The 18,434-nt window shown below is 35.4% G+C and overlaps 3 protein-coding genes across 3 annotated transcripts; 1 reads left to right on the top strand and 2 right to left on the bottom strand.

Annotated features, from left to right (window-relative positions):
* Positions 1-78: 78 nt before the first annotated feature.
* Positions 79-9,372, bottom strand: LOC140060769 (uncharacterized). Its single transcript, XM_072107111.1, has 12 exons — positions 9,238-9,372; positions 7,812-8,851; positions 7,449-7,576; positions 7,031-7,114; positions 6,385-6,521; positions 5,785-5,913; positions 5,152-5,261; positions 4,156-4,291; positions 3,506-3,625; positions 2,805-2,913; positions 2,092-2,204; positions 79-1,642 (listed from the first exon to the last, which is right to left on the bottom strand). Exons 1-12 carry the CDS (start codon positions 9,283-9,285, stop codon positions 1,391-1,393), a joined length of 2,406 nt encoding a protein of 801 aa, XP_071963212.1. The 5' UTR covers positions 9,286-9,372; the 3' UTR covers positions 79-1,390.
* Positions 9,373-9,794: 422 nt separating this feature from the next.
* Positions 9,795-10,786, bottom strand: LOC140060963 (fatty acid-binding protein, intestinal-like). Its single transcript, XM_072107340.1, has 2 exons — positions 10,742-10,786; positions 9,795-10,348 (listed from the first exon to the last, which is right to left on the bottom strand). Exon 2 carries the CDS (start codon positions 10,324-10,326, stop codon positions 9,934-9,936), a length of 393 nt encoding a protein of 130 aa, XP_071963441.1. The 5' UTR covers positions 10,327-10,348; positions 10,742-10,786; the 3' UTR covers positions 9,795-9,933.
* A 2,838-nt stretch (positions 10,787-13,624) lies between these two features.
* On the top strand, positions 13,625-14,463 carry LOC140061032 (cellular retinoic acid-binding protein 1-like). Its single transcript, XM_072107439.1, has one exon. The coding sequence runs from the start codon at positions 13,625-13,627 to the stop codon at positions 14,015-14,017; it is 393 nt and encodes a 130-aa protein (XP_071963540.1). The 3' UTR covers positions 14,018-14,463.
* Positions 14,464-18,434: the final 3,971 nt, after the last annotated feature.

The following is an 18,434-nucleotide window of genomic DNA, read 5'->3' as shown; positions in this document are numbered from 1 at the left end:
CGGTCAATTATTAACGTTAATATACAGTCATTGCATTTTTTTAAAGTCTTTAAAAAGTCGACTGACCGTAACCAGCGTCAAATATTGTTTTAATACCATATGCGATATCTACTTATAGTTTGTAGACCTATTTTTTTTGCCAATTTTCTAGTAGGGGAATGAGATGTTAGGAGTTCATTGTACTAAGCCTCGGCATTATGTGGTAGGGTGGTCAGTTCCTTTCCACACCACCTTATCCTCCCTAGTATTTTCAAACAAGTTAACATTTATTTAGTCATCAATTACGTCATAATTGCAATACAACTGTACTCATTTACAGCTGAGTAGACAAGGAGTTGTCGGGAATTGAACCCAAGTCTCTCTCTGTATCAAGTGTCCTAAGCGGTGAAATCGAATTGTTAAATGTTCACAAGATAATACACACAAATATTTCCCCAAAAGTGTTACAGTACAGTGTAAACCACATTTATTTTGTTCTTACATTATACATAATTCCAGTCTTCCTCTGTTTCTGAGTTGTTGTAATTTGTTTCTGACTATACTGTAAGTGGCGGATTTGTATCTGCTGTTGTTTTTGGCTCAAACAAAAATATTTTGTTATCCCGTTCTGTAGTTCTCAATTTTAATATCACATAGCATGTTATGTTATAAATTATTTATTCTTATTCTTTGAGTATGTGCGCCATTGACGTTACTTCGGTTTAAAAGGTAGCTCCATTAATTATAAATATGAACCATTGCAACAACCACTAAAGCGTGGTTCCCACTAGCGACGCAACGCAAGCGAGTTTACCAATCAAACGCGACTGTTTGAATAACCCATCGCTTGTGATTGGTCAAATCACTTTGCGTTATGTCCTTGCGTTGCGTCTTATTAGGAACCAAGCTCTATTTTTCAATAGCGTCATAAAATAAGCACTTGAGAGGGGGAAGCGATTGTGGAGGAAGGGAGCCATTTTGGAATGTTTGTTTAGAAGGCGTTATAGTAGTGTTTTCTAGTTTGAAATATGCTTGTCTGCGTCCTCTGGAAGAGTCCTGTACTGTCATTGGCTCATCCTTCAGATAAAACGTTACATAGTTGACCTGTCTAGAAAATGTGTACAATAAAAGTATTTATACTATTAAAAAAGAGTCTTGTGTGGTAGGAGATACAATGTCAGATGAGATCAGATAGAGCCAAAAGCAAATTCCCAGTTGTCTGCGAACTGAGTACAAATAATATACATTTACGTTCTCCTTTCTTTGCTGGCGTTGCAATATGAATTTAATCAGAGTAGGTCTGTACTGTAAATGCAAGACCCACGACTGAAATGGTTGAAGATATTCAACACATACATAAAACAAAGAATGAAAACTGGCCGTAAGAACTGCAAACTCATCTACCAGACAGTTACAGATCTCTTTTCTTAGCTGTTCTTCTCCGTTTGGTAGGTGGTGGAGTTGCAGAAGGTGTGTTAACAGGCTCAGGAATTGGAGTAGCTGCAGCTGCGGCCGCAAGAAGTGCTGCCGCAGCCAGTTCTTTCTCTTTAGCCTGGGAAGCAAGGCAACTTGGACACGCCCACTTCCCGGTTGGAATTTCCTGCAGACCAACGCAAAACGTGTGGTAACCCCGATCACAGTCATCGCAAAACATCATCTTATCCTGTAAACATAACCAAAGATTTGTTTATTTAAATCGAGTTTGTAATATTTCAATTCGATTAAACTGTTTACTAAAACTGATTACTTTGTAAGAAATCACAACCCATTGTGAGTGAGTGGCCAAGTCAGTGGAACCATAATTACCTAGCTAAACATCGGCAAGGGTTCGAGGCTCACTCACTTCATGGTCTTGATGGTAGAACGAGTCTTCTGGATAAGGACTATAAGCCGTAGGTCCAGTGTACACATCTAGTGCACTTTAAGGAACGTAGTACATCTTTCGAAACGAGTAGGAGGTTACCCCGGTGTACTAGTTCAAACACACAAAGCCACTGATCATAACTGGGCCCTCTGGGATACCAGTCTTTGACTGAAGAGGTTAAACAGGATAAATAAATAACAAATTTAAATATTAACATTGATGTTATAAACGTTGTATGAACCACTAACCTCATCTGTAGGCTGTCCACAACAAAAGCAGGTTTTGCATTCCATACACTGCCATGGATAGGTTTTAATTTCATTTACTAAATCATCATTCATTTCAAGACAGCTAGGATGTCCTAAACAAGTAAAAAAAATATTGATTTATTCATATTTATGAGGTGGGACCATGGAGCTATCAAATTAATTTTTTTGCTCAATGGTGGGACCTCTCAGCTTATGTAATTGATAGTATTAAACATAATGCACGCTTATATGTGTGAATCTGATCAGTTCATTTACACACAACAAGGGTTTACTCAACCAGTTATTTATAGTAACTACATACAGTACCTCCATAGAGATACCTCTATTAAAGGGACATTTTTCTGTAGAATGAACTAGAATCAATACTGTAGAACCTCTATAAAAGGGTACACCTTTGAACCCCTCAGTAAGGGTGTCCCCTGATCAGGTGTTCACCGTAGTGTTAAAACATATACTTCCCACGTTCATTTCACAGAAAATTGTTCCCCTAATAGGTGTCCCTTGAATATATGTCCCAAAGGATATATCTATATAAGTTTTGACTCTACAGCCCTATTCAGGGTCACACCTATTAAGGGGACACTTTGTTGGGACCTCAAGGCATTCTACTATAAAATACTGCAGTAACTATATTACTTTTTTTACTCCAGTAACCGGGTACAATCATGTACTGACATGTCATGACAACTTACCACTGTTGTCGCACTGTGCACAATGAATAAGCTCTTCTGGTATATTGAATTTGTTGCATGCTTTATCTTTCAGACAAAGACCACAAATGGCGTCATCTATTATTTTCGGCTAAAAGAACAAATGATATTAAACTACTAATAACCGAAACTAAATTTTTTTTTTCTGACACAGCTCACTAGGACGCATCGCAAGTACATAGATACTTGACAAATGACAGACAACAGTTTTAATAATCCATCGTTTGTGATTGGTCAAATTGTGCTCAAGTTCTTGAGCTTTGTCCAAACAAGCTTTGTTATAGTTTTAATGTGACAAGCAATTATTAGTTAAAATAATATTAACAATATGAGTATTATACTGTATAATAGTTCTAGTTATTGAATAAATAAAATAAAGTTATATTAAAATGCTATAAAAGGATTTAAATTCAGTATTCAGTTTTATAGGTATGGTATTTTAAAGGTGAATAATTGAAACATAACAAATATGAAGAAAATGTATTATTACCTTAATTTGTTAACTATAGTGTCTAACTATAGCTCTGTCTACACTTTTAAACTTTATGTGACAAAAAAATATGATGTGTCCATAACTTATTCACTACGATATTTGGGCATATCACTACCATACTTGGGTCCATCACTACTATATTTGGGCATATCACTTCTATATTTGGGCATATCACACTTTTTTTGTATACCTTATAAGTTGGCATCATCGTCTGGTGCTGTTCCTTCTGAGGTGTCTCCAACTGAATCATGTGTATAGCAGGGGGAGGAACATTACTTACTGGAACAGCAGAGGGAGGTTCTGGTGTACCCTAAATAGAAAAAATAGGTTCTTATGATGACCAATGCAGTCTCACTGTGTATGTCAAATTTTCTAAAGTTTTTGTTGAATTTGCCTTTTTAATGTCACATAATAGCAGGCATAATAGTTATTCACTTTGATCAAAAATTGTACCAAAAATGATTTACCTGAAAAAAAACTGTAATTTAAAGCAAAAAATAGTCTAATTGACTGGAAATCAATAGGTTTTTGGTTGAATTTAACCATTTATAAGTGAAAACAATTTTTTTTACAGAAGTGATTAAATTTATTAAAACTGCAAAATGTCTGATTTTATTAAAATGTTCATGTTTTTTGGGAAAACTACATCTTTAAGGGCCTGGGATTACATTGCACTGTAAAGCTCTAAAGGTCTACACTATCAAACTAGTTTGACAAAATGGTAGTGATATGACATCATCATATCCATATATGGCACATCACATGTTTTTGTCACATAAAGTTTGATAGTGTAGACAGACATTTAGAAAAGTTCTATTAGTGACGTAATTGTTCACTTACAGGCTCACTGATATCTGATATTGGTTCTTCTTCATCCTCCCAGCCTGGCCTGCCTAACCTCTTCTGGTCTTGCAAGTGTACTGGCCCATACAAAGCTGTTGTAAGGGGGAAGTAGTTCAACTCATCTGGGGTATATCTATAGTGTGAAATAATAATAAACCATTAGTTTGTTTTTTGTTTGTTTTTATTTAACCTTAGTTAAAGAACCCTAAACAGCATGTGCTGACAATCAAGGGGCCCTCATATAAACATATATAACAAACAAATATGAAAAAAACAAAGGGCTGTACAAAAATATACAATACACTACTATACAATACGTAGTCATTTTTCTTTCGGCGGCAAATACTTTTTTAGAACAGATAATAATAATTTATTGACACAGCATTTCTCAGTTTGGAGGGTAGCATAATCAGATAGGTTGGTGCTCTGTAGATAAAACTGTTCCTGAAAGTTTTTTTTCTAGGAAAAGGGACGACAAATTTCCTCTCACTGGCACTTTGAGTACATCGATTTGGAATTCTAGCAAGGTGCAGGGCAAGAAATTTCGGGGCAAGGTATTCCAGGGCAAGGTATTCCGGGGCAAGGTATTCCGGGGCAAGGTATTCCAGGGCAAGGTATTCCAGGGCAAGGTATTTCAGGTCAAGGTATTCCAGGGCAAGGTATTCCAGAGCAAGACCATTGGCAGACCTGTAAGCAAGGCAGACAAATTGTATTCGTACAGTATACGATCTTCTTTTCATGAAAATGGCTACACTCAGTCAGACCAAACTATGTAGTCAATTACTCTACTAATGGAAAACCATACATAATATTGATAGTCAAATGTTAAATTCATTTAGCTTAATTGAATTGGTTAATTTTTATTACAAAAGTCAAGGGTTTGTAAAATACAACTGCGACTACACTTGAAAGTACTAAATACTATTAACTGCAGAGTTTAAATATGAACTATACAATATTAACATAACAAGATTGTGAAAATACTTAACATACTTTCGATAGAAGTTTTGGTATTGGCCTGGAATAAGCGCCACAGGATAACCATCTACTTTAGTTATCTCTTTTTTAGTCTGTTTAACTCTGTTTTTTGAAACTTGGACAACCTAGAAATAAAAACATGATTATTGGTTCATTTACATTATAACTTATGTGACCTATGTTGGGGTTAAAAAATCTAATAAAGTAGTACATTAAGCTATATTTGGGAAAAGAAAGACACAATTCAATGTATAGAACATAGGCAACACAGTAGAATCCTTCCATTGGGACACCCTATCCCTATTCAGGCAATACCTAGTACAGGGACATTTTACTGTGAACTGATTAAGGGGAAATTTATGTTTTAACAATATAGCCAAACCCTGTTTAAGGAGTCCTGAAGGTATCCCCTAAAGGGCCAATTTAAACAGACAAGCAGTAACTGAAATAACACTTTAGAATCTATGTTATTTATGTCCATTTACACACAACGTTAGGTGGTTTCCACTCAGGATAGATACAGATTACATGGGACAAGCATCGCAGTTTTCTGCTTACCGTAACAGTTTCTCTGAATTGGCCTTAATAGGGATATGTATATATATAATGTATTTATAAAGAAACATTGAGTACAGTGTGTTTACATACCATGGTCTGCATGTCTAGAAAATACTGCCTTTCCTCTTTGCGTTCCCGCATTAATGATGCGTTGTATTCAGCCGCTTGTCGTACAGCTCGTTTCGTGTACTCCTTCACCTTTTCTGTGTCCATAGTCGGCTGTAGAATATTTTGTGTTATTAAAATGAGATATACTAAACCAAGGATTACTATACATCTTTGTTTTAAAATATAATACTCTGTCTACACTATCAAACTATTTTGACGAAAAAAGTGTGACATGCCCAAATATGGTAGTGATATGATATATATCATCGTGTCCATATATGGGAAAATCACATTTTTTGTCACATAAAGTTTGTTTGTTTTTAAATATAATACTCTTTCTACACTATCAAACTATTTTTACCAAAAAAAAGTGTGATGTACACAAATATGGTAGTGATATCGCCTAATATGGTAGTGATATCGCCTAATATGGTAGTGATATGATGTCATCATGTCCATATACTGTATGGCCATTTTTTTGTCACATAAAGTTTGATGGTGTAGACAGAGCTATAAAGACATTTTTGACTACATTTTATCTTTTATCTGTACATGAATATATATTTCATTAAAATTACTTACAGCTTCATATTCTTTATGTTTGTTGCTAATATTCTGTCTTTCCTTTTCTTGTAAAACTTTCAGATAATTGGTATATTTTTTATTATAGTCTTTGGCCATCAGATCGTACACATCTTCAGATTTCAATGCTGTGAGCCCTAAAGTACAACAAAAGTAATTTATCTATTTTTTGAAGCACCAAATAAATTAAAACTTAAGTCAATATATTATATCCTTAATCAAATTTCAGATAGTTTCAAGCTAAAATAACGATTATGAGGCATTTGATAACAAGCAAGCTGCCTTAAAATCGTTATTTTAACTCAAAAGCTTGCTGATTTATCTAACAGATTATAGTTTCAATGTTCAATTTGATTTAGAAGTTTTTTGTGCCGCTCTTTTAAACAGTTATATTTAAGAGAATGGAAGCATTAGGAAACAGTTACCATGTGGTAGCTTAAAGTTTACTACAGCTGAAAAAATGTTTGGAAACTTAGACTGGGCATGCGCATCTGGGAAAAGTAAATCTATGAAAACATTTGCTGGTAAATATTGAAATGCCTGTAGACAGAAGTTATCGTGAGATGAGCAGCGTTTTTTGTAAAAAATATTTCTTTTTTTGGGGCCTACTGTAAGAAAAGTGGAACATCCGCAATGATCAACTTACCTAGAGTAACCTGTTCTTCTGTTACTACGCCCCGTTCTCTTAAAAATTCCTTTTCCTTCATTTCCATCACACGCCTTTCAAGATCTTACAAAAAAAACATCAAATATTTATTATAAAAGATGCATACAAGGAAAAGATGTTCATTCAGCGGATTCAGTGGTGTAATGGCTATGAGCGCTGACTGGCTAAACTCAGAGGCTCCACAGCTTAGGAGGCCTCAGAGCATGAGCAGTCCAATGCAACTACCAAAGGATTGGAGGGCCCTTCAGGAGTGCTAAAACAGGGGCCTTCGCACACTGAGCATATTTCACCAGCTATTTTGGATTGAAGGCATTTGAAATGTCTACCATTTCTCAAATTAGAATTTCACCACTTACTATTATAAATGTCTATTCTAATTATAAATTACTGTACACACCTGGGTATTTTCTCTTGAATGATGTGACTCCAAGGTATTCGCAGATCTGTTCCTGGACAAAAAACCACTCCCCCATTATTTCAGGTGGCCATTGATACTCAAACAGGTTTTCAGGAGGCATACACAAGCTGGAAATTTAAATGAACAATGGTAACGTACAGCTCTGTCTACACTATAAAACTAGTGCTCAAATATGGTAGTGATATACCCAAATAAGGTAGTGGTATGTCCATATATGGGCACATCACATAAAGTTTGACAGAGCTTTATAAACAATTTCATAAAAATGTTATGCATAACATGCGGCAACACTGCAACTATTATTTTAAACTTTATTTTGTTTTTGAAATATAATTGCTGTACCTTTGTTCTTCATCTGCTTCAACATCTTCCATTGCTCTTCCATTTTCTTTCTTTGTTTCATTCTCGTTTGTAATTATTTCCATTGTGTGTTTTTCTTCACTTTCTTTATTATCTATCGATTCTTCTCCAACCTTACTTCCATCCTTTGCTGGTGATTTTTCCATTTCCTTATCATTCACTTTCTCTTTCTCATCACATGATTCTTTTTCCGCATCACCCTCCTCCCCTTTCTCATCACATTCCACCTCTTTCTCATCACCCACCATCACTTTCTCATCACCCTCCATCACTTTCTCATCACCCTCCATCACTTTCTCATCACCCTCCATCACTTTCTCATCACCCTCCATCACTTTCTCATCACCCTCCATCACTTTCTCATCACCCTCCATCACTTTCTCATCACCCTCCATCACTTTCTCATCACCCTCCATCACTTTTTCATCCCCCTCCATTACTTTCTCATCACATTCTACCTCTTTATCATCACATTCCATCATTTCATCATCACCCTCCACTTTTTTCTCATCAACCTTTTCCTCATCACACTCCACATTTTCTTGTTCACACTCCTTTGCTTTTTCTGGATTACTCTTCTCCTTATCTGCTTGACAAGGTTCAGATGGACTACTAACAGTTTCCAAATTTTCTACTTCACCACAATCCTTGAGTCTCAAGTCCAAAGACTTAACTTCATCCACATTATCAATATCACCTCTGCTTTGTTTCACATTGTCTACACTTTGCAAGGCCTTCTCCTTATTATCACAATCAGCCGTTGCAGCACTTTCTTCGATTTTATCACACACTTCTGTTGTGGCATGTTCCTCTGTCATAGTGTCTTTAATGGTACCATTACCACCTGTACCTGTATTTTGAGTGCTCATTTTATTACCTTCATCTTCTATTTCTTGATTTTGGCATTCCATAGTGTCTTCTGTTTGCGGTGGTTTGTTTATGTTTTCTTCATTAGGCCTAGGCCTAGTTTCTGTTGCTACAACTGGAGGCGTACTGTCTATGGTTGTGGGCACAAGAGTTGGCTAACAGAAGGTTTAAAAAAACAATAATTAATAAAAAGAAATTATAACCTTAAAACTGTAAATTAATAAATAATATATATTATTTAATATTATAAAATAATAATAATAATAATGTGCAAGTAATATTGATTATAGATAATAATTATGTATTTAATTGGTAAAATAGCATACATTGTGGCTTTATGGTTTATTCACAACAAAACAGAACGCTGAGTTCCAACATAACATGTGTCCGTTTATTTACCAATGCTAGGCCTGAGTCAAGGAAGCTGACTTATAGGGTCGTATGCTCTCTCGCTAGGTCGTTCATCGCGTTACCGGTGGCAAGTTTATTGAGCCTAGCTTTGAACCTAAAACTAAAGAATCTAACGAATATACTGACAAACCTGATTCTCATTTTCTATTTCAGTATTTCTTTTGATTGATAAATCCATCTTCAAATTTACATTTGTAATAACAATTCTTTTGTTATTCTGTTTCTTTCATTCATTCAGCGTCTTTTTTTCTCTTTGTGTTTTTTTTGTTCGACAAGAAGCAAGAAGACTCTCGACTATTTATTGGTGGCGCTGTATAAACGTTACGTATGGTACGCCAAAAGTGAATAAGGACGTGAAAGTTTATTATATATCTTTCGCACTTCATCCAGACAACCAAATGTTCATAATAAAACGTCTTCTGTCTATTCGTCAGCATATTATAATCATTATCATCATCATTCTACACATAATGTCGTAAGAAAATAAAATAAACATAATATCGATACCAACCAAGATTAATCAACTTTTATTTTCAAATCTTCAGATCATTTTTAATTATTACAAATAAACATGTCTTCTGTTTTTAGCTTTACGCCAAAATTACAATAATATTAACCATGTAGGTAGTGACCTAGTATTTTAAACGGTTTATTGTTACAGAACTACAATTATTTATCTTCAGAACACACAGTTTATTGAAACACCTAAATTTTTCCTCTTTTTTTTTAGTTTTTTTTTAAATAACTTTTTCGTTTGATGTTTTTTCATTCTGTTCTCTCTGACAACAATTTTTTCATGTACATCTTCACGAATATTTGGATTCGTCTAGGCTTTGTTGAAGAATCTCTTTGCAGAGACGCCACCGAAGTCAAAGGTCACGACCATCTGTCCACCAACGATCTCACGGGTCAACGAGTTGCCACCTTGTCCCTTCATTACCAACTTGTCTCCGTTCCATTCTGGTGTGACTTCAATGTCTTTGCCTCTCAGTTGCTTGATGTCTGCATCTACAAATGGTGTACCGATGGAGAATTTAGCTTCTCGTGTTCCAGCAGCCGTGGTAGTCTTGATGGTGAAGCTGTCACCACTTTGGGTGATGGATACAGTAGCGTTGTCGTCAGATGGCCTCTTTTCTGCTGGAACTTTGACGGCATCAAGAAGTGCTGAGAGACCTTCGCTCTTGGCGAGGCTCCAGGTTCCATTAAAGTTACCAGGCATGATGTAGTGGTTGGTTGGTTATCTGGAGTGTATGAAACATTATTGATAAAATGTTGTCATTATAGATACATCAAACAAACACTTTGCTGATTTAAGGTAGGGGAGTTATAATCTATTATTATTTCGAGAAAGGGAGAGTTCCTATGCATGCGCGCCTTCAACTTAAAATCGTATTTGATTTTTCCAGTATGTGTAGAGTTCTAAAGGAAAGATAGCAAGCAAGCATTCTTGCAAACACAATAACAGTGACGTCACAGGCGTGGAAATAACACGATACTGCAAGTCACTGTGCTTAGAGCATAGACTAACAGTCGCACTCGACACAAAACTAATTTCTAGTGTTACTAAAACTTAACAAACAAAAACCATGACTTAATACCATTGCTGAAATTCCGAATAATAATTCAAAACTTACCAAAGTTACAGAAGAGTGGAATAAGACTGCAAGTTGCTTGTCGGTTCAAATTGGTGTGACTTTATCGACTGATACGCGGAGGCTTATATACGATATATGGGTCTTTCATGTACCGAAATCCGGCTCATTACACCTTTTTATAACAGACTAATAAATCTATTAGACGTGTAATTATCAAGTAAATTGTTGGTTTATGTAACGATAATGTTATTATAATTAATACGTTGATTTTATTACCATAAACACGATGACACCGATCGAATTCAAAGTATGCGTTGATATCATTTGATCATCATTATATAATAACACTTTGATATATTCTTTGATCTTTATAACATTTTATAGGTTGATACGTGATCTTTATCAGTAAAATGGGTTCGGATCGGATTAGTCATTCGGAGTTATGAGACCGTTTTGAAGAGTGGTATCAGAATTCACCTTGTACTGAGCTCTGCACCATGACCGTTTTTTGTTTGTTTGTGGTTTTTTGGTCCCTGGTTTATCTTTATATTATTTCTTTTTTAACTGGATAAAATCTACACGTTCAAAGATTGTTTAGTGGCGAATCCAACGCTTTGTAAAATGAAATACTGATATTAGCCTAATTCTGTATTTTGTTGGCAGAAATATGGATTTCTTCTTCTATAGAGCTCCAACACAACCTAACAACAGCAAAACAGTAGGCCCAAATATTAAATATCCGAATAACACAACAAATATTATAAATAACTTTAAAAAAGAATTCTATCAGATTCAGTTCTAGCTTTGGTTATAAGACAAAACTTAACAAACAAACTTGTGCCCATATATTGATGTGATGATGTCATATCACTACCATATTTGGGAACACCACACGTTTTTTTTTGTCAAACTAGTTTGATGTAAACAGTTTTAGAACCGAATCTGGTAGAATAATCGATTCAGTGTTTCTTAGCACTTTCAGGTCTTATTTGGAAACAATTTTTACCGAATTCTTCACAACTAGGCAGATGCCAGGGAAAACATAATATTTTAGTTTTCTAAAACAAGACAGTACAATAGCATAGTCCTGAGGTCAGAACATTATTTACCACCCTCCCAGATACATATTTATCATAGGCAGCCAATTCTCGGTACTGTGTCTTAATCAACAACACGGAGGCCTGGACGTAACAACAAAACAATGTGTTATGCTTGGTTCCCACTAGAGACGCAACGCAAGGACGTAAGCGCAACGTAATAATAATTATAGTTTAATAATTATGCATATCAAACACCATATCGTATAACTATTAAATATGCAAGACTAATTTTTATGAAATACCAAAAACAGAAAAAGAAAGTATTATTTTGCCAACAGGTGACAAATAAAAGTGATAGTTTTCTATACTAAATTCCCGACTAAATTTGGAAAAACTTACTCAAAAGTGATTTGACCAATCACAAGCGACAGTGTGGATGCTCAATCACCTGTGATTGGTCAAATCACTTACGCTGTGTTGCGTCTCTAGTGGAAACCAGGTTTAAAAGGAGTAAATAGACAAGTCATCTCGTCGGGAGAAAATTAAACATATTTAAAGTTCTCGAGACGACCTAAAGACTACCCCGACGCTATCTCAAGACGACAGACAGCACCGACGAGTCAAGACGTTTGTCGGGCCTTGTCGTACGACGCTGTCTGAGTTTGCCTTGATAGTTATGTGTTATAGGATGTTGATGTCGCCCAAAAGTTTATGAGAATAATTAACCACGAATGTAATTACAAAGGGCACGGGATTACTGGGTAAAGTTATATTGGCGGCTAGATACACACCACACTCAACAGAAATGGTCTGATATCGCCTATTACCCCTACTACCACCTATATCTTTAAATCAATCAAATTGAAAAGATACAAGGAGAGAAATGATAAGGTTACATCGTTATGTTTTATGATTGTTATTCTTCAGTCGGTAATATTTTTTTAATGTTACCATAAGGACCACTGTGTCTACATCATAAAGATAGAAGATCGGTTATATATTTATCTTGATAACATTTTCTTTACAATTAATGTCATCATAAGATTTGATTTTTAAATTAATAAAATATTAATGATATGACGAAATGTTGGAAATCACCTGACGGACGGTAACATCAAATGGGTTGAAATGTATAAAAGCACAATAAGATTCCACATTCAGCATTCAGCTTTCAGCACATCTACAATTCACATCTCAACACTAACTTGGTAAGTTTCTTTGATTTTGTTTTTACTATATACCTCCAAGCACAGTATTGTTGGCCAGTAGCCTGGCTTAAGTTGTATTTTTTTTTTTATCTTTCATGGTTAACCACCACCTTTATTCATTCAATGTCATACTTTTTTATACATCTTCTACCTTTTTTTCTTCGTAATATTCTGCTTTTGTATCCTCTTTAATATTATTTTTTTAACACATAGTATACTTAAATTAATACTATAATTACTGAACATTATTTTTATGTTAAATCATATTTATATTTTATTTATTTTATTATTTGTTAAAACCTTTCTTTATTGATTATTACTTTTACTGACAAAATGTGTCACTCATGATTTATTTTGTATATCATTAATTTTGATATTGATTGATTGATTGATATATAAAGTATATAAAATATAATATTGGGGTTTTACGCTTTGCATGTGTGGCGCCTTCTGTTTTTCAATGAACGAATGTTACCAAACTGTAGGTATCACTTGAGATAGACCGTTCCAAAGTGGATTGCTATCGAGTTCCAAGTCAGTAGAACTCTATCTGGGTTCACAATCAATCAATTTTCATTGATTTTGTTGAATTTCATGTTGATTATTGCATAATTGTATTTTGTTTATATCATTTGTATGGATTTCTTTTCAGAAACCTATTTCAATTCTTCACTATGCCTGCCAACTTCAGCGGAACCTGGAAACACAGCAAGAGCGAGGGTCTTACACCTCTTCTCGACGCTCTTAAAGTACCTGCTGAAAAGAGACCTTCCGATGAAAGTTCCACCGTAGTCATCAACCAAAGTGGTGACACCTTCTCCGTAAAGACAACAACAGGTGCCGGAACACGAGAGGCTAATTTCTCCATCGGTACACCATTCGTGGATGCAGACATCAAGGAATTAAGAGGAAAAGACATCCAAGTCACACCAGAATGGAACGGAGACAAGCTGGTAATGAAGGGACAAGGTGGCAACTCGTTGACCCGTGAGCTCGCTGGTGGACAGATGATCGTGACCTTTGACTTCGGTGGTGTTAGTGCCAAGAGGTTTTTTACCAAGGCCTAGAAGATGCATCATCAGAATTACTTTCACATAACGCAACAACTCTACCAATGAACTATTAACTAATACAAAAAACACAACTAATAGGCCTAATAAAACGCAACAATGTAATTCTATCGGACTGAAATGGAACTACTGAGTTAATTTGTATCAAATTTAATTGACGCAATACCCGCTTTATCATCAACTATAATTCTTAATTAATAACGCAACGGTTTTGTTCAACCGATCTGGAAAAACCGGAATAGCTAAAGTAACTCATTTTTATCAAATCTTCTGAAATTTGATTTACTCTAGTAATATAATATTTCTGTTAATAACACATGCAGTCCAATTCAACAGAACTGATAGATAACATTACCACAGTTTATCAGATCGCCTAAAATCTGAATCTGTCTAGACCTAAATTAGACTGTATGATTTATTTTCAATGTTGTATTAATAGTTAATTAGGCCTAATAATCTAAATAGAAGATTTCAATAGTTATGATAAATAGAAACAAATAAAAACCTGTGAATCTGCAATATGTTTTAGCATAATTTGTTGTTGTGAAAAAAGAATGTAGTTTTGTTTAGATTTATGCGCTGTTGTCTCAGATAATGAAGACAAGTTATAAAGACAAGAAAGACGACAAGTGTGAGAAGATAACTAAGTTGTTCAAAGTCATTTCAAAACTAGCTTGCCAATTAAGATCTACTCCCCTACTACGGTACTATAATCTTGAGATAGAAACAGGTGACTTTAAAAAATTTCATAAAACACGCCCCCTGCTCATGCGTGGTTATTGTTGATCAAAGGTGATCGTACAACTACATTTTTTATGAAGGTGATATTCCGAAATGTCAACAAGGTACCTGGTACAAGCACACATAGGCATATACCAGTAAACGTTACTTTTAATAAAATAAAAAATAAAACACACATTGAAATTATAATAACTTATAATTATATAACAAAAAGAAAAAAGGGGCTTTATGAAATGTGTTCACACCTCGTCTCTCCCTCAATTTCTAACACCTTGTAGCCGTATTTACAATCAACATTACTTAGGCTTGTGGTTTCTGATTGTTACTTCTATGCGCTCAACAAAAGTTGTTATTCTTAATTGAATCTTACTTGAATCTTCGGGCTCTTGATTAAGGCAAATGCCTTTTAAACGCCCTCCATTTCTTCTGTATTTATCTAGAATTGGTAGCAAAATTTATCTCCCATTGCTCTGTCTTTGTTTAGTTGATCCTTGAATGCATTAATGTTTTCTGCTTGTACTGTAGTGTGGTATAGATTGTTCCATGTGTTGACGATTCTACTTGAAAAGGAGTGGCTTCTGATTTTCAGTCGGGCTCTTGGCTTTCTTAATTTGAATTGATGGCCCCTTGTTCTACTGTCCTCTCTAAAGTCAAAAAAGGTTTCGGCTTCAATATCATCCAAGCCCTTGATAATTTTAAACACTTGTATAATGTCCGCTCTCCTTCTTCTGTAATTCAGTGTAGGTAATCCAAGCTCTTTTAATCTCTGATCGTAAGATTTATCTCTTAACTTTTTGACAATTTTAGTGGCCCTCGCTGCACTCTTTCAAGCTTATCCAAATCACCTTTTAGGAGAGGGTACCATATACAGCTTGCGTATTCAATTCAATTCAATTCAATTAAAACTTTATTATCCCCATGGGGAAACTCTGTTGGCCTTTTCAAAAGTACAGTACATACAAATATAAAATGGATACAGTACATAAAATATAAAATACGATAAAAAAAAAAAAGCCATACAAAATATACATATAAAATCCTAAAAAGTCGATTTAAAATACTACAAAAAATAAAACTAGCGCATAAAATACGATTATACGATTATATAATGAATGATAATATCATTCATTATATAATCGTATAGCGGCAGGGACGAATGAATTGCCATATCTATTTGTTTTAATTTTTCTTTGAAGGAGTCTGTCACAACGTTGACTTTTGTTAAATTTATAGTGCAGAGGATGAGCGTGGTCTTTTAAAATAATTTTCAATTTTTTAATTACTAATTCCTTATATAAAACTTCAGGTTGAATTTGTTCAGAGATGTTCCAGATGAGGTCGAATTATACTTTTATAAAGGGGCAGGAACATATCCATATCCATGTAAGCAAACGATCGCCTTACCAATCCAATGAGTCTATTTGCTTTATTTACAGCTTCATTCGTATGTAGTGAAAATTTTAAAGACTGATCAAAAGTAACTCCAAGGTCCTTTTCAGTATTGGCATTTGGCAGATCCTCGTCACCTTCCTCTGTTGGCATAGTGAATTGCATTTGTGGATTTGAATTTCCATAATGTATTACTTTACATTTATTGATGTTGAATTTCAGCTGCCATCTTTTAGACCAATCGGATAATGCCTTGAGATCATTTTGAACAGTATCATTTCTGTTTTCATGCACAACATTAAACATCTTAGTGTCATCTGCAAACATCCATACTTTAGATTTAACTGCATCAGGTAGGTCGTTTATGAAAAATTATAAATAATAAAGGGCCTAACACGCTGCCTTGAGGGACTCCGCTTTTAACCGTAGACCATTTAGAAAATGCTGCGGCCACTCTAAGACCCCATTTACACTTACGTTTGGGTCCAGGGCCGGTCCTGGGCCGGTTGCAAATATTTACCTTTTAGGCCGGCCCCAGAGCGTTTACACTAGCGACGCAGATTACTGGTCGTAAATAATTTTATCGGAAGTACCATTGCATGCTGGGATACGAAGTACAGTTTGTTTACATTTTTCTCTCTCGATCGTCAATTCAACTCTCCGCGCGAACCGACCGTTTTATATTTAGGCCAAATAAAAAAACATACTTGTTAAGCGTCACCGCCCGCTCCTGATTATCCAGCCGCCTCTCTTTTTATTTTTATTTTTTTTTTACCGATATACAACGGAAAGTTCAGCGGCCCGACCCAGCTCCAGAGTAGGGCTCGAAATTCACGCTAGCAAACTAGCATTTTGCTAGTAGATTCTTCATAATTGCTATTTGAAAATTTCAAAACTAGCAAATGTTTGTTAGGCTAGCGTAATTTTTGAAAAAATACATACTTTTTAGCTTAGACAACGCTAGCCGCCGATCGCTCTATGTCGACAACGGCAAATTGGTGAAAACAATTGTTTCATTTACACGCCGCCGATTTACGTAAAGGAAACGCGAATAGCACCGTGAATCATGTAATGTGGTAAACAGCAAGCTTTTTCCCCAACACATTAAATCATGTGCATTTAGTACGTCGCTGAGGATTACATCATTAGTCACGTGATTACAGAATACGCGATTATCAATTTAGGGATTTAACGAAATAAATATTTTGCCTACACAGTGGTCGAAGCCAGTTTTTTTATAGGTTCGTAAATAGGAAACACCCCATACATAATGGACTCTACCAATTTTGTTTACGATGATCTCGCGCTCGAGATCGGCACACCACGAGGTCCTGTTGGGCGATGGGTTTCCTTACATGCCTGGTTTACCTGCCTGGAATAATTACATACACTTTTTGCATCACAACTTTAAATACTGATTTACACAGCAATTGGCAAAGGATTCATCAAAGAAGAATGAATACGTTGAATAAAAATTCACTTAAGAAATGCCGTAAGCTGTTTTCAAACTATAAATTAGCCCACTATTTAGTATTATTGAGACCAAATCATGCTTCTCGCGATAGGGAATTTCCTGGATAGATGAGTCGAGCGAGAGACGGCGGATGGCCGATGAGTGAGGTTGGGGTAGCACCTTGGACGGATTAGTTAGCCTAAGGCCTACAATTTCGCTTGGTGGCAATTAAATTTAATGTTTGGATATAAACAATACAAAACTCAATTTTGTCATAAGCAATAATATTTCATACATAGTCAATTTTGTTCTGTTTCGCATTTTAAAAGTTTGACGTTTCGTCCTAAAAAAGTGGGGCAAAAAGTCCACCGCGCAAAAATATACCTCTATAAAAAAAAAAACAAAAAAACCGTCCCCCCGCCCCTGAAAATTTATGAGGGTGTGACGCTTAACAAGTATATTTTTTTATTTGGCCTTATACTGTATTGTTGTTTTTTGTCCCATTAAAAACAAAATGAACCCCACTGTTTTATATATAATATGGCTATATTTTATGTATATGCGAAACAAGCGGAGGAATACTTTATTGAAAGAAGATGTCTGAAAATAAATTTAACTATATAATGAAGAAAACAAATTGTCGCCCGGAAAGGAGGAAGGTACGGTATGTACTGAGAATGTCGGATCGTCATAACAACAACCTCATAAAAAGGTCAAACGTTGTTCACGGTTCACTGCGTAAGCCGGCCCAAACGTAAAAGCCGCTCCTGAACCTACCTGGAGAGGTGGCCCAGATCTGCGTCCGGCCCAGGGCCGGCCTAACTTTTTGGA

The sequence above is a fragment of the Antedon mediterranea genome, chromosome 10 (genome assembly GCF_964355755.1).
Source record: "Antedon mediterranea chromosome 10, ecAntMedi1.1, whole genome shotgun sequence".
NCBI lineage: Eukaryota > Metazoa > Echinodermata > Crinoidea > Comatulida > Antedonidae > Antedon > Antedon mediterranea.
The sequence above is the reverse complement of the archived record's forward strand: the minus strand, read 5'-3'. Positions and strand labels throughout refer to the sequence as shown.

Coding starts and splice junctions, on each gene's coding strand:
- LOC140060769 (XM_072107111.1), bottom strand. CDS start 9,285: ATGGATTTATCAATCAAAAGAAATACTGAAATAGAAAATGAGAATCAG. Junction 7,577..7,811: donor GAAGCAGATGAAGAACAAAG/GTACAGCAATTA, acceptor TTAAATTTCCAG/CTTGTGTATGCCTCCTGAAA. Junction 4,292..5,151: donor TACCAAAACTTCTATCGAAA/GTATGTTAAGTA, acceptor TTCACACTATAG/ATATACCCCAGATGAGTTGA.
- LOC140060963 (XM_072107340.1), bottom strand. CDS start 10,326: ATGCCTGGTAACTTTAATGGAACCTGGAGCCTCGCCAAGAGCGAAGGT.
- LOC140061032 (XM_072107439.1), top strand. CDS start 13,625: ATGCCTGCCAACTTCAGCGGAACCTGGAAACACAGCAAGAGCGAGGGT.